This window comes from Mirounga leonina, unplaced genomic scaffold (assembly GCF_011800145.1).
Source record: "Mirounga leonina isolate KUSES-001 unplaced genomic scaffold, KU_Mleo_1.0 Mir_150, whole genome shotgun sequence".
NCBI lineage: Eukaryota > Metazoa > Chordata > Mammalia > Carnivora > Phocidae > Mirounga > Mirounga leonina.
This window is the reverse complement of record NW_023270374.1, coordinates 26999965-27024527: the sequence shown is the minus strand read 5'-3', so window position 1 is coordinate 27024527 and position 24563 is coordinate 26999965. Positions and strand designations below refer to the sequence as shown.

Below are 24563 nucleotides of genomic sequence, written 5' to 3'. Positions count from 1 at the left end.
CTTTCTTTCTTTCTTTCTTTCTTTCTTTCTTTCTTTCTTTCTTTCTTATTTATTTATTTATGAGAGAGAGAGAGAGAGAGAGAGAGCATGAGAGGGGATAGGGTCAGAGGACGAAGCAGACCCCCCGCCGAGCAGGGAGCCTGATGTGGGACTCGATCCCGGCACTCCAGGATCATGACCTGAGCCGAAGGCAGTCGCTCAACCAACTGAGCCACCCAGGCGCCCGAGAGTCTACATTTCTAGAAAGCTTCAGGTGGTGCCAGTGCCACAGGTGGAGCAGGGTGAGCATGTGGCAGCCATGCTTTGAACAGCAAGGTTTTAGATGATCCATAATGCTCCCCAAGTACAGACTTGTAAACTCACGTGCATGAAGAGAAATGTCAAGCCCCAGTTTAGTTACAAAGACTATAAAAGATGGTGATTTAAAAATAACAGATGTTTGGACGAGTTGGGGAATTACTGTTACTGTTTTTCTATTGTAATTGACTTGGTCCCCCCGCACCCCTATTCCAAACTCATGATATAAACAGGCACCCTTTATACAGGCAAGAAAATTGTATTTTAACCACTTCTGTTATGAGTGTGGTTGTGTGTGTAGAGGGGTTCTCAGTCTTGTGTGTGTGTACAACCTAAAGAAATGGGAAAGTTAGGGACATGTGGCTGGAGAAAGTAGTAGGGAGCCAGTCTGGCCTGGTTCTGACCCTGGCTGCCAAGTCTCTCCTCCTGTGTGCTTCAGTTTCTTTTAAAAATTTGAGTTGGGGGCGCCTGGGTGGCTCAGTTGGTTGAGCGACTGCCTTCCGCTCAGGTCATGATCCTGGAGTCCCTGGATCGAGTCCCGGATCGGGTTCCCTGCTCGGCAGGGAGCCCGCTTCTCCCTCTGACCCTCCCCCCTCTCATGTGCTCTCTCTCTCTCATTCTCTCTGTCTCAAATAAAATCTTTTAAAAAAGAATAAAAAATAAAAATTTGAGTTGTTGGGGTGCCTCAAAAAATCTGATTTGAAGGTGGTAATTTGTAAATCTGTCTCTGTGTAATTTGGCATCCCAAGTGTACATCTTTAAGAAAACTTATATAAAAAGTAGAATTTATAAGACTGATCAGTGTAGTGGTGATCTTTTTCATGCCAAAGAATTCTTAGAGGCTATTACTTTGAGTGGAACCACTTGTGAATTAATGGCGAATCAGAAATTTGAATCAAGAACTCCTTTGAAATTAGAATTGCAGTCTCATTTGGTGGGGAAATTTTTATTAAAAAATTTATGCTTTTTATCAGCTTTTTAGGAGCCCGACTATTGTGAAAAACAAGGCAGACTCATATATCATTAGTGAAGCCGGTATAAAATGCAAGTGTTAAATTTGAGGTTACAGAAATCACATCAATAATTTAGAGCGTTCTAACTTAAAAAAAAAAAAAAACATTATTTGGGATTTAAACATATAAATTAGCTGTGGAAATAAAGTTCATTATATCACCTCATCTGGTCTTGTTTTATTTCATTAACTGGTTCTTAAAAACCTTTGTGAGCTGAGTTGCAGCTGAAGAGGTTGGAGACCATTTTTCCTTGGGCCCTTGCCTCACTCCTGAGTGTTGGTAAGAGTAGAGAACTAAGACTTGACACAGCTGTAAAAACAGACAGGCCTTTGGCCTCAGCACTTTCTCCTGGTGCAGGCACATTTCAGATGTAAATTTCACTTTCTGCCTCTCCTACTAATGAAGTAAGTTTCTTTTGCTGGGTTTGCAGCCAGGTGTGTCCAGTCTTGTGGCTAACCCTGGCGCTTTAGTTAATTTTTCCATTTGTGACATTTCAACCAAACTTAAAAAACAAACATAAAAATTAGCTCAAGGCAGTGGCTCAAAGTGTTAATGGTAACCTTAGGCTGGCTAAACGACTTCCTCTCAGTTCTGCCCTGCCAGACATCTCCACCTTGTGGCTCACAATGAGCAGGTTTAAGCTTTCCAAGCCTTGGAGACTAGGTGGGAAAGAGTATTAAGAAATTCCAAGTTTATCCTTATCAATGGTCCCTGGAATGCCAGTTGTCTCATCAGGACTTCAGATGATTTCTTGCTAGCACCATTCCAGAATAAGGATGAGCCTCCTGTCACCTCAAGGTCTCCTGTCCTCTCTAGCAGAGCTGCCTCCTGGGGTGGTGCAGAGGGCCTAGAAAGAGGTGGAGGAGCTGTGGGCTGAACTGGACTCCTTTGTAAAATTCTACTTTTCTTCTTAGAATCAGCATTTTGCTTTGCAAGGTCCTCTCTGATCACACTCCAGACTACCTTTCCAAACTCATTTCCTCTAGCTCTTCTTGAACTGTAAATATGTGAAACCTTCTAGCCCATGTGCCTGGCACATAGTAAGCACTCAGTGAACATCACATTCCAGCCTTGCTTCACATACTCTTCACTCCAGCCAAGCTGAATGCCTTGCTCTTCCTGTCTTGTGTCATTCCCCGTGCGGTACATACAATACACCACAGCCCCAATTCCTTTACATCCCTCCACCCCATACTGGAAGCCAGTCTCAGTTGTCCCTAGCTGGAAGTACCTTAGTAATTTATATGTACCCATTTTCTGGGTCTTACTGTTTCTCTTTTGTATCATTGTTATTCGTGAGTATTGATTACCTTCCAGGTGAATTGCCTGGGGGCCGGATCCCCTGTATTCCTCTTTGTAGTCTCCAAAGTGCTTATCATGGCCCCTTGGCTGAATGCATGTCCAGTAAATAGCTGACAACAGAAGACTGTTCTGGAAGCCCACTATATGTATTAGAAAAAGTGGGGTGGAGAGGTAGCCCTTTTCATTCTGAGCATATTTGTTTGCTCTGTCTTAAATACTGTAAGAAAAAGAAATGAGAAATTGTTTCCTTTACCCTCAAGTTTTTCTTTTTCTTTTTCCATGCTTTCCTGTCTTCTGATTTGACTAAAAAAACCCCAACAACTTATACATGAGGCCTTTTATGTTTCTGAACTAACAAAGACTTTAAATCTGTAAAGGGTGGTAAAAATAAGAATTATACATACTTTAGTTTTTCTGGAAATTCTCTTCCAGGCCTCTGTAATTCCATTCCCTTCTCCTCCCTACCTCCCCACAGAAATCTTCAAACTCCTCTGTTTTACCATGAGGTAAAAATTTTGCTATACTTTCCATCTCTAGGTCAGAATTAACACTCACTGCTATCCATAGGTACTGTTTTAAAGGCAAGGACCACTTTAAGTTCATAGTTTTGTGGCCAATGATACGAATGGTGGAGTGTAAATACAGAGCAATTCCTTGGGCTTGAGGCCTTTAAAATAAGACATGTTTGTTCCCAGATATCAGTTGTTCTTTTGAAAGTTTTTGAATGTCCTAAGCTGTTGGAGTGGATATTTGTTTATTAGGTGAGAGAAGGCTAAATTCTTAGAAGGCAGAGCAATTTCATTTTGGGATTGGCTCATGAACTTGAGCAGGGTCCAACTGAGATGTATCTTTAGTAGATACATTCCTTTCTCTGTACAAGTTTCATGACCCCAGGTCTCAGGAGGCAGCAAGGGTGCATGGAGTGTGTGCTTTAGGCAGTTTTGTGACTTATCAGCTGCCTGGGAGCATACAGCCAGAATGCTGGTCTGATGGCTCAGTTTGCCTGTCCTTCTGGGCAGCATGCTGGACTCACTTCATTTCAGGGATTGTCCCTGAAAGAGAAGTTATAAACCTATCTGAAATTGAAATTAAATAGAGCATGAAACTCCTATCTATGCACATGATGGTTTATCTCTCTCCTGGCCGTTTTTACCTTGAGTTATAGGTTGTGAGTTTCCTGAGGTCTAGTTCGTATTTGTTTGTCTGTTCCTCCGGTACCTGAAATGGAGCTTTATCCTTAGTAGGCATTCAGTAAATGTTTCTTGACTGAGTAAATCAGTAAGTGAATTTGATCCTCTTTGTTATCTTCAGTTTACCGTATGGAATTTCTGTAGAAGAAAGACAGTGACCTAATTCTGTTTTCAAAGCCCTGACTGCCTTGGGGCATTGACACTGTCCTGTCTTTCTAGGGTACCCTTCTTAAGTACTCTTCATATTAAGTACTCCCAGTTCAGCTCATTGTCTCAGAACTGTTTACCTCTCTAACCTATCACTTTTTTTTTTTTTTTTGCTTCTCCAGTCCCTCTGGGTGTCCTATTCCCTTTGATGTCTTTTGTACCATAGTTCTGGTACTGCTTAGAGCTGTGTGCATTGGGCACAGCTAGAGCCATTTCCAGGTGTTGCTAATGGTTCTCCTAAATAAATCTCACTCAGGAGATGGGATAAATAGCTCCATGAAACTCTTCTTCCTGTGTTTCCTGTCTCACTTCTGATGTCGTCACCATCAATCTAGCCCCTCCAAGCTGGAATTCTTAGAGTCCTCCTCACCTCTTGCTTCATCTTCTGCACCCAAATTGTCCTGTCACTTCTTTGCCCAAAATATCTTTGGATTTTTTTTTTTTTCCCTCTCTTCTGTTCCATTGCTTCATATCAACCCTCATCATCTCTCCTTCATTGCACGTGGCTTCGTAACTAGTTCTGGACTTTACCCACTCTGGTGAACCTGTCACCATATAAATCACCAGAGGTTTTTCCAAATTCCACATCTGATCATATCCCTCTGTCTAGAAATCTGAGGGACAAAATTCAAATATTCTTAGCAATGGTATGTAGAACGCTTCGTTGTTACATAGGAGAATATTCTTAGAAGATATAGTGTTTAGTATTTAGGAATGAAATGATTTGATATTTTCACATGGTTTAGCAAAAGAAAAAAGGGCATGTGTATGTATATATATAGAGAGATGAAGCAAATGTTAAAAATATTAACAGTTGTGAATCTAAAAATTATACAAGTTTTTCTTGTAGTACTCTTAGAATTTTAAGTAAGTTTGAAACTTTTCAAAGTGAAAAATGGGGCGGGGGCGGGGGGTGGGGAGAGAAGAAATCTTCACATTCTAGTCCCAACCCATCTTTCTAGTCTGATTGCCAAGAGACCTCTCTGATACACAGATATCCATGCATGTGCACACATACACACAAACACAGGTTTCACTCATGCCACATTTTCACTGATGCCATGTTCCTTTATGCTTCTGGGCTTTTGTTTATACAGGTCCCTTTGTCTGAAGTGGTCTTAACACCTGTCTTCCCTGCTCGTGGCACTGTGAGGCACAGCTGGATAGTGCCTCTTCCACGAAGCTTTTCCCAGCACCCCCCAATAATATTGGTATGTTTGGCCACTCCCTTCTCTGTATTGCTGCAGCACTTTGCACAAACTTCTGTGATAGGACTTACCATGCTGTCCTGTAATTGTGGGTTTGTGTAGGTCACGCCCATTAGATGGGATGAAGAATCCTAGGATTCCTGGTGTCTTAACACAGAGTGCCTAACATGGTGACCCCTCAGATACTTGGGTGGACACAGGTACCTGCTTCTATTATTAGTGACTGGGCAGCATTGTCTCCCAAATTCTGACTTAATGAATGATCTCTTTTCACACCTGGATTCAATTTCTCTGACCACCCTCTCCCCTGAGAAAGTTTCATTTCTCTCTCCCTGCCCTGCCTCTGGGGTTCCTTGACTCTCTCATCATTTATATTTCTTTTTTTTTTTTTTTTAAAGATTTTATTTATTTATTTGACAGAGAGAGACACAGCGAGAGAGGGAACACAAGCAGGGGGAGCGGGAGAAGGAGAAGCAGGCTTTCCGCTGAGCAGGGAGCCTGATGCGGGGCTCGATCCCAGGACCCTGGGATCATGACCTGAGCCAAAGGCAGACGCTTAACGACTGAGCCACCCAGGCGCCCCTCATCATTTATATTTCTAATTCACTTTATAGAATAGATGAACCTTAGAATGTTAGATTGAGTGCCTCAGATATTCTCTGGTTCTGTGGTTCTCAATCTGAAGGGGCTCAGATGTGTATGTATTTTAAAAAGTCTCCCCAGAGGATTTCTGATGTGCGTCTCAGAGTAAGGACTATAGATCAGGTCCCACTGGCTCGTTTCTGTGGTGAGAAAATGGGGTCCCAGAAAAGTTCATTGATTTGCCCAAGGTTGTGCAGCTACAAACAGCAGAATGAGGACCCAAACTAGGGTATGCTGATTCCCAGCCCAGTGTCCACTTTACTATACCATGATCCCTTCCCGGGGTGCAGGAGGGGGATCAACTTCGTGGCAGGTTCCTTCTCTCTGGTCTTCTTACCAAGGACTTCCAAAGGCCAAGAGGACAGCTTTTCTGGAGTCTCAAGGCATTCCATTTCTTCAGTGCAGTCCCAGGCCTGAGGCCCCTTTTATTCAGAGTTTCTAATCCGAAAGGGCAGAGGTTTCCTACTCAGCAGGACTAATAGAGATTAAGGGGGAAAAAAAGGTGAGAATGCTAACAATGTTCTGAATTTGTTTCTTTTTCCATCATTTAGAGTCTGAATGTCTCCACATCGGCTGAATTTGCCTTAAGTTGATTTTACAATTATTTTTCAGAGACTCCGTGGTTGTGTTTTTTTAAGAGTAGAGGAACACCGAGACTGAACACCGTGCTCAGAGAGGCTGGGCCGGGAGACTAACAAAGGCGGTATTATACTGTGCACGGCAAAGCCAGTAAATGAATTCAGGAGACACCTAGATGTGTTTCTCGAGGAGGGCGTGAGGGGGAGGGGTCTGGTGAAAAGGCAGAAAGGTGGGATTAAGATAAATTAAAATGGGGCCAGCATGTTGGATAAGGGGACAGCCCCTTCCTGTTCCCACTATTGCTTAAGATTTTTCATTCTGCTTAGTTCAAAAGTTAAAACTAGTCCTTAACCATGGACTTCATACTCCTCCATCCCCCACTTTCTTACATAGGAAAAGAACTTCGTTGTAAAGCTATTCTGGCCTGATACAGCAGTGTTTATTATTTGAATGCTGCATCTGTGGGGTGGCTTAGACCATTAAAACTGGAAAGGAGCCTTGAAATAATCTAGACCAGAGATTTTCAAAAGTGAGGTCTCCAGACCAGCAGCCTCAACATCGCTTAGGAACTTGTTAAAAATGCAAGTTTAGGGCCCCACCCTCAATCTGCCGAATCAGAAACTCTGGCTGTCGGGTCCAGCAACCTGTGTCTTAACAGACCCTCTGATCAGAGGGCCACTGCTCACCTCTGATCCTGTCATTTAACTAACGGAGAAACTTGCTTGAGGAGAGGAGTAAATTTGTTAGAAACCAACTAAAGAGCAGAACTCGGGTCCCCTGATTGCCAGCTCCTCTTGCTCTCTCTGCTGAGGGGAGCAGGGTGTGGGCATGGGCAGGTGCCCTGTAAAAGTTGAGGATTTCAGCATAATACAGAAACAGTTCACCCATAGTAGTAGCTCGACTTACTGAGAACTTTCTCTTTGCTGTGCACTTTATAAGCACCATACGAATTTGACATTTTACAACAATCTTAACCTTTGAGATAGTATTTCTATCCTCATTTTATAGATGAAGACACTAGGATCAGAGAGGTTAGTGGATTCATTTCCTATAGCTGCTGTAACAACTTAACACAAACTTGGTGGCTTAAAACAACAGAAATTTATTCTCTCATAGTTCTGACGGCCAGAAATCAGCCTCATGGGGCCACAATTGAGGCATTAGCAGGGCCGTGCTCTTTCTGGAGGCTTTAGGGGAAAATCTGTTCTTTGCCCTTTCCAGCTTCTGGAGGCCACTGACATTCTTTGGCTTGTGGCCACATCACTCCAATTTCAGCCTCCCTCTTTAAGGGTACATGTGATTACATTTAGGGCCCACCTGGATAATCCAGGATAACCTCCCCATCTGAAGACTCCTGATCTAATCATAGCTGCAAAGTCCTTTTTTCCCCATATAAGATACATTCCCAGGTTCCAGGAATTAGGCTATAGATATCTTTTGGGAGACCATTATTCTAACCTACCAGGAAGATAACTTAATCAGTCTTACACAGTAAATATGAGAGCCTGGATTGGAACCCAAACCTGCCAGACTTTTGAGCCCATGCTCTTAATTACTAGTCTGTACTACCTGAAAAGGTCATCACTCAGAACTATGGCTCTAACGTAAGCATTAAGATTTTTCACTTAAGTGCTGTTTCCTTCTTCCTCTAACTTACACATTACTTGTCACATAACACTGAACCTCTGAGTCCTTAAGCATGTCTGTATGTTGGTCCCGACTCCTTCAGTTAAATTGTTAGCTCCTAGAGGGCAGAGATTGTATCTTTTTCCTTTTTTTTAAAAAAAAAAATGGAGTTATAATTCATCTACCATAAAAGTCACCATTTTAAGTGTTTTTTTTTTTTTTTAAGTAAATTCACAGTGTTATGCAACCATCACCACTATCTAATTCCAGAACATTTTCATCACCTCAAAAAGAAACCCTGTGCCCATTAGCAGTCACTCCCCATTCCTCTTTTCCCCCAGCCCCTGGCAACCACTACTCTACTTTCTGTCTCCATAGATTTTCCTATTCTGGGCATTTCATATAAATGGAATCATAATATGTGGCCTTTTCTCTCTGGCTCCTTTCACTTAGCATCATGTTTTCATGGTTCATCCATGTTGTAGTGTGTATCAGTACTTACTCCTTTTTATGGATGGTCTGTTGTATGGATATGCCACATTTTATTATCCATTTATCAATTGATGGGCATTTGGGTTGTTTCCATTTTTTTTTTTGGCTTTTATGAATAATGCTGCTGTGAACATTCATGTACAGGTTTTTGTCTGAACATAGGTTTTCAGTTCTCTTGGGCATATTATCTAGGAGTGGAATTGCTGGGTCATACAGTGATGTTATGTTTAACTTTTTTGAGCAATTCAGATAGTGCATTTTGTATCAAATTGTTTGAATTTTAGTGTGCCATCCATTGTTATTTGTTTATAATGAAATAACATTTTCATAATATGTAGTCTTAATCATATTTCTCATCTTAACTGCCAAATAAATATTTATACCTACAGTTTTCGATAGTAAAGAGAAGGGATGGGTGGTATGGTATAATGGAGGGAGTTCTGGCCAGCCTGGCCACTCTCTGAGTGAGCTCGAGTAAGTCAAATCACCTCACCTCTCTGGGGAGGAGAGCTAGATGATTTCTAAATTCTCTTCCAGACTTAACATTCCGCAATTCTGTGAGAGTCTGAAAAGCTAGCCTTGTGTTAAATCCCAGAGCTTGTGTTCTGTTTTTTTAGCAGTTCATCATTCTCTGTCTGATTTCTGTTCCCAGACACAAACAAGGTTTTGCCCATCTATCCGTCTATTTTATTGTGGTCTGCTAACTTCAGGTACTCTGCTAGGCACTGGAGATACACAGATGATGAAGATACTGTCCCCGCCTCCCCAGTCTTGTAGGAGAAGACAAACGGATAAGCAGGTGATTATAATATTGAGAGATTATGATATTTAAAAATTGCTGAGAAGGCCCAGAGGAGAAAAGCTTGGGGTAGATGACATTTGGGTTGTATCTTTCAGATAAATGTTTAATAGACAAGAGAAACCTTCAGGGCAGAGGAGCAGTGTAGGTAGAGGCAGAATGGTGTGAGAGGACAGAGCATGTTTGCCTTTTTATGGTGACTTTTTTCCTTTTCTTACAGTGCTGAAAGCAGACTCTCTCTGTCCAGACTAGCTCCCATTTTGAGATCCTTTTGGGTGTCCAATATTCACAGACTCATTGACTAAGAGGTCTGCAAAAGAATCTATTTTGTGTAAGTCCTGGACACCTATAGATCTTCTTCCCAGTTTTTTAAGGACACTTCAGACTCAATTTCAGAGTAATGAGGTTCCCCGAATGGCTAAGGAGCCTTGATCAAGATTTGGGTTTTCTCTTAGCATCAGCTTAGTTTGGGCTCCTTGCAAATGCCCTCTGGTCCCCCTGAGGGTTTTAGTTACATAAAATATTAGGAACGTAAAATTTTACAGTATGATCAGCACAGCACAAACTAAATTTCTAACCTTTGACTAGAATCATATACGGAAGGCTTTGTGTTTTAAACTGCCCCCTTCCCAGCCTCCTAGCCTTCATGAGAGGTCATTGTACAGCTCTTTCCATGGTCACTGTTCTCTTCCCTTTTACTGGAGGGCAAAACTAGGGCAGAGAAATAATTTTTATTCACTTCTGAAAGGTTACAGTAATAAAGAAACTCTTGTTAACATCAGAGAACGTTGCAGCCAAGAGTTTTCACAGTCTGGCATTGTTTATTTTACATGTAATTTGGAACCTTCTGCACTCTTAAAAATATTGGCACAAAAATGTTTTAACTGTTGAAGTACTTCACTGCATGCGGCAGTATGCGGTGTCAGAGGGGCAGCAGGGCTCTGGAGAGCCATTTGCCCTGTTCCTGTTGGAGAGAAAAACAGTGTTAAGCGTGCATGTGTAGGTATGTGCACATCCACATCCACTCAACTGTAGATGAGTCTCTCTGCAGTTAGAATTTAAGAACTTTCTCTGTCCTGATGAACTTACGTTTCCCTTTATTTAACGATGAGAATGGTATAACAATCCTGCTTCCCCGTTGCCATGGCTTCCAGAAAGTACAGAGCTTCCCTTATTTAGGTATTTGATATAATTTTTCATTATCCTCTTTCTCTCACACATACACTTTATTAACGCTTTTCTTTACCTTTTCTTTTTTCTTTTTTTTTTTTTTTTCCTTTTTGGTGGAGATGTCTACTGTGGGCCCAATTCTGGCAGGCATTTTATAGATCTCATCTCCATCACAAATTGCCTGGCTAGAGGTGAGTGTGCCCATTTTGCAGCTGAGGAGAACTGGGGCAGAAAAGTTAAAGAACTTGGCTATGGCCACCACAGCGAGTCTCAAGTCCAGATCTGACTGATATTCAGACTTTTGCTCTTTTGGCCATAGCACGTGCCTTTTTTTATAAGCCAACTTGAACCTTTTTTTGGAAGTAAGTAGAATACAAGAACAAGTAAATGAACTAATGGCTAACCTATCCATTGACAGGAACAAAGTCATTTGTGTTGATCAAGATAGTAATACACAGAAGTATCTGGCTCCATCAAAGTGTTTTTTTTTTTTTTAAGATTTTATTTATTTATTTGAGAAAGAGAAAGAGAGCACACAAGCCGGGGGAGGAGCAGAGGGAGAGGGAGGAAACAGACTTCCTGCTGAGCGTGGAGCCCAGTGAGGCCCATCCCAAGACCCTGAGATTACGACCGGAGCGGAAGTCAGACGCTCAACCAACTGAACCACCCAGGCACCCCCATCAAAGGATTTTTGTTGTTGTTTTGTTAGGTTGAAATTAAGATTTGAAAACAATTACAGAAGGATCCCATGCTGGAGTGGTGATTGGGCTTCCATAGTTCCAGGCTCAACTTTGCTCCTAAAGTTTGGAGGATCTTCTCTTTCCCCCATCTGCTTCTTGTCCTGTGGGCTCAAAATAGAGCTATTTATATTAACCTTGCGAAGACCCAGGGATTCCCCAAGGCTGATCATGCTCTCCCTGTGGACAGTGGCCTGTTGCTGCATAAGCTCTTCTTCCTTCAGATCTTTCTTCCTTGGCCTCCAGAGTGGAGCCTTGGCAAAAGAGGCAGAGGTTACCCCACCAGCTGGGCTGTGTAGAGCTGTCACCAAGCCAGAACCTTCTCCAGGGATCTTCAGCAGGGCCTCCTTCCTCTGCAGGAGTTCTCCTCTGGCTCTGAGAAAAGGACGCTGTGCTGTCATGTATGTATGTGTTTAACTTCCCAAGCACTTACCTCCCATTAAATGGGCTTTGGAGCCAGACAGACCTGGGTTTTGATCATGCCGTGCCATAATGTGGCCTTGAGACCCTGGGCAAGTCTCTTTACCTTTCATTGTCTCCATTTCTTTCTCTGTAAGGTAAGTCATACATAGTGTGTGACTTTAGCAGTATGGTGCTAGTAAAGACTTAGTACAATGCTTGGCACATCAATGGGCACTGTTTGGACCCTTTCTGTATAGCACCTAGCATCGGCTGCTTTATTTCAAAACGATTTATGTCCACATCTGTCATGCTTCACTGGCTTCTGACTTTCTGGAGGACAGAGATCATATCTTTCATCCTTGTATCGCCGGTTCTGCCTGGCACAGGTCATGTTCATTGCAGGCCCTCAGTCGATGTTGGCTGAATCTGTTAGGATGGTTTGGACGGGGCAGGGCGGCCATGAATGTTTTAGTTTCTCCATCTGAACCTGGGGAAATAGTAACTCCTTATTTTGGAGCCTTTGAGGACAATTTAAAATGATATGTGTGAAGTGTTTGGAGCCCTTTGAAAGGAGGGTACTGGGGAAATTAATGGTGTTTTTGCTGTTCTTGGGAAAGCCCTTTGTGGTTCCCAGCGAATAAATTACTTGGAGTGAGTTTTCTAACACCTCCTACTCTGCTCTGTTCACTAAGGCTTTTTTTTTTTTTTTTAAATAACTGTCTGCTGTAATGCTTCTTTTGCTCTGACTTATAAAGATATATATTTTTGGTTTTGGACTTTTGACCCCTTTCTGCTCCCAGGAGAGAAATTTCTATCAGAATAATAAAAGGTGTAAACTGTGTGTGTTGCCCCTTTTGTGGGCCTTGGGCAGTTCAGCTGCTGGGGTTAAGAATCAGCAGGCATGTGGTTTGTGCCTGGTTATGGGGGAAGTAGGAGACCATTCCCATTAAGCATTCAGTGGCATTCTCAGTGTCCCCCACACTACTTCTTTCATTCCTGTCCTATGCCCTTTTGCTAAGATTCTTTGGATTTCAAATGAATTCTAGTGTCTTTGGTATTTTGAGTACAGATAATTTATGGCTCTACCTCTTCTCTTTCAAAGACAGAAGGTATTTATCATCTGCTGTGCTTTAGGTCCCAAGCTGAGTTGCCTGCCAAAAAAGATCCTCCTTCTAGAGGAAGGAGAGGATGGGAGAGTTGAAAAACCACTCACTAGTTTTAGAGTCAAAAAAGTAAGGAATTAAACTTGGTTTCACCTTTAATCAACAGACTCAGGTGAAGAGCCTGGACCAGATTATTTCTCTCTCTCTTTTTTAAGATATTTATTTATTTACTTTTAGAGAGAGAAAGTGTGGCATTTTCACTGGGCTTTCTATAAATTGTGTCTTCAGGAAAAGGAATGATTGCAGTAGCACCGTGGGGAGCTCTTAGGGTATGGCAAGATTGTTAGTGCCCCTCACTCTGTGTCCTACCAGAAGGTAGGCAGCTATCTGCTCTTTTCTCCTGTGGGTTTAACCCTGCACTGGGCACTACCTCTGCTCAGGACTGGATGACTACGTGAAAAAGTTCTGGAAGCTAAGGCATCACACCGGGGTGTAGAAGCCATAGACATTGGTTGTAACTGCCCTGGATGTGCTTTTGAGTATTTCTGGATCCATTGGTAAGGCAGTTATAATAGTTCTCTTCCCCGTTTCCCTAAAATGCTGGGTGAATAATCCTGTGGTGATAGTTAGACCTGAAGGGGCCTAGCTGGAAAGCAGGGACTTCTTTCTCCACGTCGATGCTATCTGTTTAGCTGCTCTTTTCTGAGTGGCAGTGAAATGGACCATAAATGTAACATGTCTGGTCCTCAAAGGAGCAGAGAAGCCACAACCACTCTCTGGGCTTGAGCTGCCTTACTTGACACTTAGATCCAGGCCTGACCTCTTACCTCAACTCACCATTGGCTGCTTCACTGATCCCCTGCCTCTCGACTCTCTTCATCTTAGATGCATCTTGCAAATCATTCAATAGCCTGGCTCATCTTCTTAAACATTGCTTATGTCAAATACTCAGTAAAATTACCATCTAACATTCTATGTATTTTATTTTGCCCTTTCCCCCTTCCTAGAATATAAGCTCTAGGAATTCAAGTATTATCTCTCTCCCTTTTTTTTTTTAAGATTTTATTTTTAAGTAATCTCTACACCCATTGTGGGGCTCAGACTCACAACCCTGTGATCAAGAGTTGCATGCTCAACTGACTGAGGCAGCCAGGTGCCCCTGTATTGCCTCTTGTTTATTGCTGTAGCCTAAACTCCTAGAATAGTGCTTCGTGGATGGTTAACACTGACTATATATTTATTAATGATGAAGGCACTATTGAATTTTTTTTCTCCTCCAGGTCCAGCAGCATTATTAATTTTATGGCTCTGTTAAGGATTGTTTTACTCATTTGTTTATTTGTTTATTTTTTGATGTGTTGGATTTAATTTATTTATTTTCTCATTTATTTATTTAGGGAACATTTTTGTCCCTCACCATGTGCTAATCCCCAAATGCTCTTGGTAGAGAGTGCTCCAGAGAGAAATGATCTTACAGGGCTTATATGCCAAAAAGAGAAATGAGGTTGAATCTTTCCTAGGTTAGGTTCTAAACTAAATAGATGAACAACTAAGATTGGGAATTCACCTGTTTTTTGTTTAGTTGTATTTTTGCTGTAGACTTTCTTTTTTATTTATTTATTTTTTAAAAAGATTTTTATTTATTTATTTGACAGAGAGAGAGACAGTGAGAGAGGGAACAGAAGCAGGGGGAGTGGGAGAGGGAGAAGCAGGCCTCCCACAGAGCTGGGAGCCTGATGCGGGGCTCGATCCCAGGACCCTGGGATCATGACCTGAGCCGAAGGCAGACGCTTAACCGACTGAGCCACCCAGGCGCCCCGTTTGCTGTAGACTTTCTAGAGAAGCTGGCCCAGCACAGGGCTGAGTGTGATGGCAGGATGGGGCTGGAAACTAGGCAGCCCCTAGGCGCCGAAGGGAGGGATGTAGACTGGCAGCCCTCTGCCCAGGTGGAGGAATTGGTTGGGTTTGTAACCAGCTTTCTAAGGCAGAATCAGAGTGGTTGAGAGTCCTTGGTCACCAAAGCCAGACTAGGCTCAGATCCCAAAGCAGCTGTGCGACCTTGGGTAAGGACCTTAGTCTCTGCGCCTCCATTTTTTCTCTGTAAAATAGGAATAGCTATAGTACCTACCTCACCTTACTTACAGCATTGTGGAGGTTTAAGTAAATTAGTACGTGTGAGACTTTCTGAACAGTGCCAGGGGGCTAGATAGAGGTTTGCAGCTCTTCATTTTATTACTTATTAAGTATAATCTGACATGATAATGTAAATAGAAAAAAGAAAGGCAGTTTTGCATAGTTATATGGAAAAACTGAGTCTCAGAGATTTGTCTTCCAGAGTTACAAGGTGGGGAAATGGAACTGTTTGGGCCCAGAATTTGCTTAGATTTCAAAGCATTTCTGAGGTCAGAGTGGGACTTGAATACAGATCACTAGAGAGAGCAACTCTTTACCAGATACAGTATTCCAGCTGAGGTTTTCTTTTTCCTTTAGATAAAATGTTTACTGTTTTAGCAATATTTTACTGAAAAAAAGAGGACAAAAAGAATTAACCTAAAGAGGTGAGGGCCACTCTCAGAGCTCATAAAGCCAAGTCCATTCTATTTTCTGGGACTCGGAACTTTACTGCTTGTCTCACCATTGGCCTTCTCATTACTTGAGCAGGAGTGCTTCTACCAGAATCCAGGCTCAGCCATTCCCAGGGTACTTCTATATGATTCTGTCAGTGGAGTAGCCCTTCTGTTTGAGCCTTAAGACCAAAGAATGTTGGACTAGGAATCAGATGACATTGTTTCTGTGAACTTCTCCATCATCTCTGAGCAGAGTGGCAATTGGTGACCCTTTGTTTCCTCATCTCCACAGCAGGGACCAGCCTATTTCTGAGGTTACCACAGGGGCGATATTTGGGAAATTGTATGGTTCTGAGCAGTTAGCAGTAAGGAGACAGGAGTGAAAAACAAGCATTGTGTATGACCCATGGAGAACAAGGGAAATGCCCATTTGACTGTTTGGGGCTGTAGACTTTGGTCTGACCTCCTCTTCCCAGCTGGAGTCACCAGTTAACCTGTGTGATTCAGTGAACTAGGGTGGCCCATCTCTTTTGCTTCCCATTACTGTAGAGAAGAAGAAGACAGGACTGTTTGGTAAAAGGGCTAGGAACCTCAAGATTGGGAAAGGAGGTAGATTTTGGATCCTCCAAGAATGTTGTTTTCCAGGCAGCATGATGTCTGTCTTGGAATTGCTGAGTGGGAAAGGACAGTGCTTGCCTCCCGGTCTTCTGGGATGTTTAGATCCTCAGCACCCAGGACAAATGACAGTGCCCAGACTCCATTAGCAAAGCACTTACTAGCTTGTTAATTCTCCATTTTCATCTGTTTCGCTTGTATGTCTGTGCACTTGAGATGGCCAGTACTGATGGGGAGCGAGCGTCCTGTAGTTTCCCACTGTCCCAAGTCTGCCTAAATTCAGTAAAAACTATTTTAGAAAGCAGTGTTGTGCCTGCAGCTTTCCTGCACTTATAAGTGCAGTCATGAGGTCCGTTGTGCATTTGGGAGCCTGCAAGTGTTTCTGGAAACCTAAGGTGTGTCAGCATCTTGCTGACCTCGTGACTGCAGGTAGAATGCAGAGGACCCCGACGGATGATATCCACTGACATGTAGCGAACGGATTGCTGGGAAAGGGGATCAGGCTCCTTGGCCCTGGTGTTCTGTACTTCTGCTCCACTGGAGACGCCTGCCGGGCTCAAGCTAAGTACACATCTTGCTCATATTACATCTTGTTCAAGTAGGATTTTCCATTACCACAACACAGGAGACATCGAGGGCACCATGAATGCGAAAACCCTACAAGACTGCGACCAGGGTCAGAAAGTCATCAGCTTATGATTACAAATAACTGTTGCATTCTTTTTTCAGCTGGCATTCAGCGAGGTCTGATTATGTGCAAGTCATGGCCTCCTCACCTTTTCTCCTCTGCATCCACCTGATAATCAAATGCTGTTGATAGTGCTGTAGACATTTCTCTGGAAAGCCTTCCTCTTTATGCCTGTTGCCGCTTACGTTAATTCAGTTCCTTACCAACTCTCACTGGGCCATTGCTGCAGCCTCCTCTGGTATTCCTGCCTCCTGTGGTATTCCTACCTCTGGCCTTTCCCCTAACTTTGTGGTCTGTACTTTATACTTCTAGGGTTAATTTTCAGAAATATCCCCTGTGCTCAGACCTCCTCATGCGGCATTCAGGGCCATTTCCAATCAGACAGATACTGCCTTTTCAGTTCTGCCTCTGCTTCTTCCCATTCATGGCCTCTTTGTTACAAATTTTCCTCTGCAAATGCAGTATTTGTTTACCTCTCTGTGGCTTTGCACATACCATTCTTTCAGTCTGAAAAGTGGTAATCCCTGTTCACCCTTTAATATCTAATGTAGTAAATGTTGCTTCATCTCTGAAGCCTTTCAGCCCCCAGATTCGCCATTGCCATTTTTTACAATGTGCTAGGTGTTTCACTTGTGTATGATGTGTCTTTCACATGAGATCACAGACTTCCTTAGGACAGCTACTGTGTTTCATTCATCCTTTTTGTCTACTGCATACCATAATGCCTTAAATATGGTAGGCACTAAGTATATGCTTAGAATATGTACAAGGCAGTGTAGAATTCTGCACCTGGGCAGCTTATGGTCTAGCAAGGAACATAAGTTACTTCATAATACTACTGCTCAGAATGGGATAAATATTGTAAGAGAGGCTTTAATGTATACACATGGTTAAGTCACAGATTGAAATTTGTGAGAAGAATCATTTGTAATTGGAATTTTTTTTTTTAATTTTGTGGTAACATATACATAATATTTATCATTTTAACCTTTCACAAGAGTACCATTTGGTGGCCTTAAATGAGATGCATTCATAATGTTATGTAACCATCATCACTATCTATACCAATTTTTTCATCATCCACAACAAAAAATCCTCATTTCTATTCTCCCCAACTCCTTGTAGCCTCCTGTGCCTATCCTAGGTACCTCACAGAAGGAGAAATTATACAATATTTGTCCTTCTCTGTCTGACTTATTTCATTAAATGTAATGTTTTCAAGGTGTATCCATGTTATAGCATATATCACTTCATTCCTTTTTATGGCTGAATATTATTCCATTGCATGTAGATAACCACATTTTGTTTATCTGTTGATGAATGCTTAGGTTTTTTCCACCTTTTGGCTATTGTGGATAATGCTGTTATGAACATTGGAGTACAAGTATCTGTTCCAGTCTCAGCTTTCGATTCTTTTGGGTATCTAGTTAGGAATGGAATTAGTAGGTCATAGGGTAGTTCTGTGTTTAACTTTGTGAGAAATTGCCAAACTATTTTTCACAACGCTGTGCTATTTTACATTCCCACCAGCAATGCTTGAGAGTTCCAGTTTTTCTGTATCCTCGCTAACACTTGATATTTTCCTTTTCCTTTTTTTAAAATTATAGCCATTCTAGTAGGTGCGAATGGAATTATCCTTTGCTTATTATACTTCTGGTAATTGCCTGCTGATTGGTTCTACCTTGATTATTGGCCATTAATGACCACTAATAAATGAAACTGTTTTCACCTTCCAAATCTTGTATTTAACAACAGAAAACCAAAGCCTGATCAAAACTTCCGTGCCCTGGCACTTGTTAGCAGGGCATGAGCCCTTTGTTAAACTTGGAAGTGTAAGCAAAAGGGCATTTCTTAGAAAGTTTCCTAGTTATTCTTCCATAGCACTTGTTATAGAGCAGGCAGGGTTCAAAGGTCTGTTAATGTTTAACCTGTTCACTTCAGAGAGTTGGCTAATATCTCATTAGAGTGATCAGCGAGAGAGGAAAAACTCAGTTGCCCACTTCATGCTTTCTTACCCTGACAGTTGTGAATTTCTTTCTTGGTTCAGTCAGAAGCTCTCCTTCTTAACTTCAGACTTCTGTATAAGTATTTTGACTTCAAGTCTAGAACACTAGCAGATGGTAGTCATGGAACTAGAGGTGGTCTTGAAATACTTCAGTGGAAGAGACTGCTTTGAGAGAGGTGTGGGGTTTCAGAGGCTATGAGAGGACACCCTGAAAGGACAGGAATTGGGCCTCTTCAGCCTAGAGTAGTGTTTGGAAACCATGAAAACAGCAGCAGCATGTACACAGACCTGCTCAACCCCTCTCCAAATCCTTGTACTCAATCCTTGTACTCAAGGGAACTTCCCTGAAATTTGTAAAAGTGGATGGACATCACTAATGCAAGAGGTAATTATGACAGGAAATACTACATTGAGTCATTCTGCAGACATGTGCTGAGCAGTGCCGTCTTTGCCCTCAAGGAGCTCACAGTCTAATGCAGTGGGAAATGAGGGGGGCAGACTATAAACAGATATTAAAATAGCACAGTATGCCTTCCTGGTGGAAATACTAAAAACCACGTGAAGGAAAAAGCAACAAGCTTTGGGGAACTTGAAAGATTTCACAGAAAATGAGGTGATGCTTCTTCTGTAAAATGAGGACAATGACACCCCCCTTTTAGGATTATTGTGAAGATGAAAGAGATAATACATAAAGCTTTTAATACAGTTGCTGGCACATGGTAGGCATTCAACAAATGTTAGCTAATGTTGTTATGTTATCATGGAAAGATTTTATTGAATTGATGAATGACAATATATCCATTAATTGCACTCAACAGAGACTGACGAGCTAATTTAAGCAAACAAAGGCATTTATTGGAGGCTAACTAGTGCTCACAGAATGGAAAGGAGAGTTTGACAACAGGCCCCAGGAAGCTCAGGGATCGCAGTATTAGAAATAAGAACTTAGTACAGTCTCTTTGGGATGACCCAACTTTAGCTGCCTTTTATCTTTGAATGTCTCCACTCAGAAGCAAAACTCTGATTAGATTAGCTGGGATTCTCTGCCCATCTCTGTGTTGAGGGGACAGGTTTCAAGGACCAGCAGCCTGCCAACTCATATGGAGTTGGGGAGGAGTAGGTCTGGGTCCTAAGGAAGAGATGCAGAGAGTGAGTGATACTCACCTCAGACAGTATCAGAGTACTTCCAAAATCTGCTGATCCATTGAGACTGTTGATGGAAACAACCAGGCCAACTCATGGAACAGCCTTTGGGTGTTTTTTTTGTCCATGGAATCTTGAATGCTCTGGCTTATGATCAATGGCAACCCAACGTGACCATACCTATCTGATATTCTTCATTGAAATTTCTCTAGTTTCTCTGTGTTTATTCTTAAGTATGGTAGCTAAAACAAAGACTCTTGACTATTACAATAGTAGAAGAAAGAAAACTTTTTGACCTTTGTATATGGAATTTCTTTTTATATGTCCACCTTAAAAATTTCTCATTTGTCAGCTCATGATCAGAGATTTGCTCTGGGACTTTATTATGACTATGTAGTCAAACCCTTTCTTCAGCTGTTACTTATTATTATTTTGGCCTATACATGCTACAGTGTATTTGACCTTGTTGAATCTCATCTCCTTTCTAGGATAACTTTTCAATAATTCAGAGTCGTTTCCATTTTACTCTTCTTTTTCAAAGTACTGAAATTAGCAATTTTAATTTTTTTGCTTGTGTGATTCTCCGTTTCTGATATGACCCATCAGAAGCAGAAAGGTGTGACATTTTAGGTAGACACTGGATTTAGGGACCAGCTGTCCGAGATAAAGTCATAGCACTGTCACAAGAAGGGTGTGACTCTGGGGCAAGGCATTTAACATTTTTGAACTTCTCTTTTCTTGTTTATAGAGTCAGGACAATGTAGTAGCAGTTAGGCTGTGAGCTCCTAGAAGGGCAGGGTTATGGTCATGAGGCACAAAAAGAGATCGTATATATGCATACATTATCAAATCAAATGCAATGTATGCTCATTGTTACTACCACCATCATAACTACTATTAGTTCAGATTTTCGGTGGAGGCCCCCAGAATTGTTTCCTTTAGGACTTTGTGCTGTCAATGTTGTTAAAACAGTGACTCTTTCAAGCCAGTATTCGCCCCTCTAACTGGAATACGCGTGACACTTGCCATCTGGGATGCAACAAAAAACTTCAGAAATGGAGTAGATTAGAGCTGTTACCTTCCTCTTATCTCTATGTCCTGACACAGAAGAAAATTAAATTGGCGTGATAGTTTGATCATCCCAGGATCATAGTGTTCCTCATCAGCTCTTTTCAAGGTGATTTCAGACTTAACTGTTGTGTTTGAATGTCTTGTCAAGTGGGTACATGACTGTAATTTTCAAGGACAGCTGTCTCTTGCTTTGCTCTTTTCCAAGCCAACCATTCAGAAATTAAAGCTAGTGGTTCTGCAGGTATGCCTGCCAAACCGTGTACCTCGTTTTTCAAGACATGATCAGGCAGTGCAAATTTTGAATATGCAGATTCCAAGCTGCAAGACTGGGATTTTTAAAATAAATAAGTAAGTAAATAAATAATTTGAAGAGGCATTTCAATGTAGCAAGCTTCCCTGTGCATTAAAAGTTTGAAATGATTTATTAAAATAAGATGTAAGAATTATCTCATGTTTTGTTTAGGTTGGCTTTTCATCACAGCTGAAATATGCTTTACTCAGATTGACATGATTTTCTAAAGAGGGAAGAAGAAATTGAAACTGACCATCTTTTCATGTTTTATTATTTTTCCTTTTCTTCTTGGTATTAATACAATTTTCTCTGGATCTGCCTAACACACACACACAGAATTTTATTTTGTTGTATTTTGTGATCATTGCTAAAAGGTCCTTAGTAGATCTGTTAGTCATCATGCAAGTGAGTGAGTTACATGCACTCATGTGTATTTGGTCTCTCCATGTCCCCCTTCTCTCTATCTCCTCTCACCTGTTTCTGTGTGTTTCACATAATATTGCACAGTGAGCTCATTCTAACATTAAATTTAATAGACTGGCTGATGTTCAGTGCACATTAGCCTATTGCCATGCAGTCACTGTAGCCCATGGTCTTGATACTGCAAAGCGTTGCTGATGGCCTTTCTGACTGCTGGAAAGACCTGACCTGCGATCTTTTGCACTGTTGTACCCTTAGGATGAATTTTGTGTGTTCCTTATGCTTTTAGTCAGCACTCTAACCACCCTTTTTTATTCATTCATTCCAACAAATTCTTTTCTTTTTTATTTAAGATTTTACTTTTTAAGTAATCTCTACACCTAACATGAGGCTCAAACTCACAACTCCAAGATCAAGAGTCTCATGCTCCACTGACTGAGCCAGCCAGGCTCCCCTATTCCAACAAATTCTTATTAGCCTGCTGCTGTTAGTGGCTTTGCCTCAAGCCAGTAGCTGTAAAACTTATCCTTACCTTCATGTGCATCCGTTCTTGTGTTGTCACCACCAACCTTCTTCCATTCTGTCTTCCTATGCCCCAATCACACCCTTTTGCCCACTAGTTTTCCCAGGAGTGGGGCTGAGCTGTGCTAGCAATGTCTGATGTCTATTAGTAGTTGGCCACTGATGACCCATCTCTAGCCACCATTGGAATTGGGAATCTCTGAATTGTGTTTACCCAAGACCGTATTAGTTATTCTTAACCCTGCCTCTACAGATAATCTAAGTTGTAGGTACATGAAGGGGTGACCACATAATTTTTTGTGTTTGTTCTAATGTAGATAAGCATTGGAATCAGACTGCTCTGTATTCTTATCTTCACCCACTATTTCCTAGTTTCCCAAATGTCAGTTTCCTCTTCTCTTAAGTGGGGATAGTAACAGTACCTGTCTCAGTCACTGGGAAGAATTAAATGAGCTCACATGCATGAAGCTCTTAGCATAGTTCTTGGCACTTGATAAATAGTTATGGGACCTCTCTCTGGACTTGAATCACTTTTGTGGCACTGTAGACTGGGGAGAGGAGAGGCTTTGCAGAAAGTATAATTTATAAGCTATGTCTTAGAGGATAAGGAGTTAGCATCCCAGTGGACAAAGAAGGGGGAAGGAATCCCGGCAGCAGTATGCTTAAGAGCTATGAGAGAGCAAAGTTTATTTGTGGAAATTGCATATTGTTTACTGTGAATGAAGGGTGAGCTAAAAGTGGGGAGGTGGGAGGAGGTGAGGCAGGAAAGATGACCAAGAACAGATCACAGAGAACCATATAGAACTCAGTAAGGAGTTTAAACTTGATCCTCCATCGTTCCCTCCACCCACATAATCTGGTTCCTCTGTTAAGCAGTCACATAAACGTCTTTAAGAGCAGCAACAGTGAAAAGGGGGAAGAGGGCAGCGAATTGGCCTCAAATGAACTGGCATGTCTTTAAAGCTAATACTCCTCCTCGAGAATACTATATTAATTAAACATGTGCCTTGCAAGGTTCATTATTGTTTTACTTGTGTTCCCTGTTGGTTGTCTCATTCATTAATCTGCTGATTAGTAACCCTGAACTCTTGTATCTCCCCACCCCCTTTTTTGGCATTCCCTTTTTAATATACTGTGCTGTTCCCCCTGGGACGTCAACTCCAGGACCCGTCCCTGGCCTGCTCGTGTTTGTTTTCTTTGCCCCTTGTGCCTGCCTCTGCTATAACATTTGTAGTATGTGTTAAGTAATCCTTAAGGTAACATTTTTATTATGTCATAAAAAGTGCATGGCAAATATATTATAACTCATGGACTTTGTTTAAAAATGAACGGATAATTTATTGAGTGTGTTACATGAGCCTTTCTCCCCTCCCCATTTCAGCTGAGACTTGCTGCTCATTTAGCCTAGCCTCCTATTGAGTGCTCCCACCCTGTGACATGCTGGGAAAGCAGACCCATGGTTGGCTAGAAATGACATCATAGTTTATGTACTCAATAAAAATTTAATTAAGTCATTACAGGAATTGCAGTCATCATTTAACCCTCTGATTTCTTCTGTTTAGTTTATTATTAAACATTCAGTAATACCAGTCACCAAATCTTGATGGCTTATAAAATACCTGCATGAATTTTAATAGCTTAAATAAATGGGAAAATATGAGTAACTGATATAAAAGGAACCTTTTCCTTGTGGTGGTGCTGTATGTATGGCTTTTTATGAAAAGCAAAGCATTATGGAAAGGATAAGAGTTGACTAAGAGAACAGTCCAAAACTGTCCAGGAGGAGTTTCTCATTCGGTTTGTCCATCCGTGTATTCATCATGGGCAGGGCACTCCATATGGAATCATCTGGCAGCGGGGACACAGAACCTGCAGGCCAACAAACAAAGCTTAAGTGAGGGAATAAAATCCCAACAGAGGTTCGCCAGAGGGAATATCCAGCTCCCCTTGGCTGCTGGGCTGGCTAGAAGGGCCCGGTAGGATGAGTGCAGTAGTTCAGGAAGCTGTTCTCACTCACCCTCACCTGTTGCCTGCAGATCATGTGTCTGCACTGATCAAGCTTCCACCCTCTTCCAGGAAGGGCCTTTTTCAGCCTGGGTGATGATATCTGAAAGCCATTCCTAGCAGTGGCTGCTTGCCATCTCTCAGCTAGAGAGGAGAGGGAGAGGCAGCTTACAGGTCACTGGAGTTAGGCTATAGGACCAGAGATAGTGGAGCCTTGCTCATAGGGACTTCTTGGCCGGCTCTCCATTCTTCCTGGGTCATAGCTAGCCAGAATGCAGGTGCATCCCAAGAGGAGAAAGTGTGTTTATATGTAACTGGACCTTGCTGTAAACGGAGGTGTGCAGATTAATGTGTTGCTGATCTCTGGAAATGCCCTACATATGGTGAAGCAGATAAAGCACTTGTCTAGAAGCCAGGTTCCAATCCTGGCTCTGCTTTCTTTGTGACCTCAGATAAGTCCCTACCCCTT

General features: G+C 41.9%; 1 protein-coding gene across 4 annotated transcripts in view; it reads left to right on the top strand.

The window, feature by feature from the left end:
* LOC118011419 (ubiquinol-cytochrome-c reductase complex assembly factor 1) overlaps nucleotides 1-24563 on the top strand; it is a 95539-nt gene that overhangs the window by 55683 nt on the left and 15293 nt on the right. Inside the window, exon 8 of one of the 4 annotated variants that reach the window (XM_035006186.1) lies at nucleotides 9209-9355. The exons of the other annotated variants lie outside the window; for them this stretch is intronic. Coding sequence (XP_034862077.1) covers nucleotides 9209-9355 — 147 coding nt within the window. The remainder of the gene's footprint in view (nucleotides 1-9208; nucleotides 9356-24563) is intronic. 4 annotated transcript variants of the gene reach the window in all.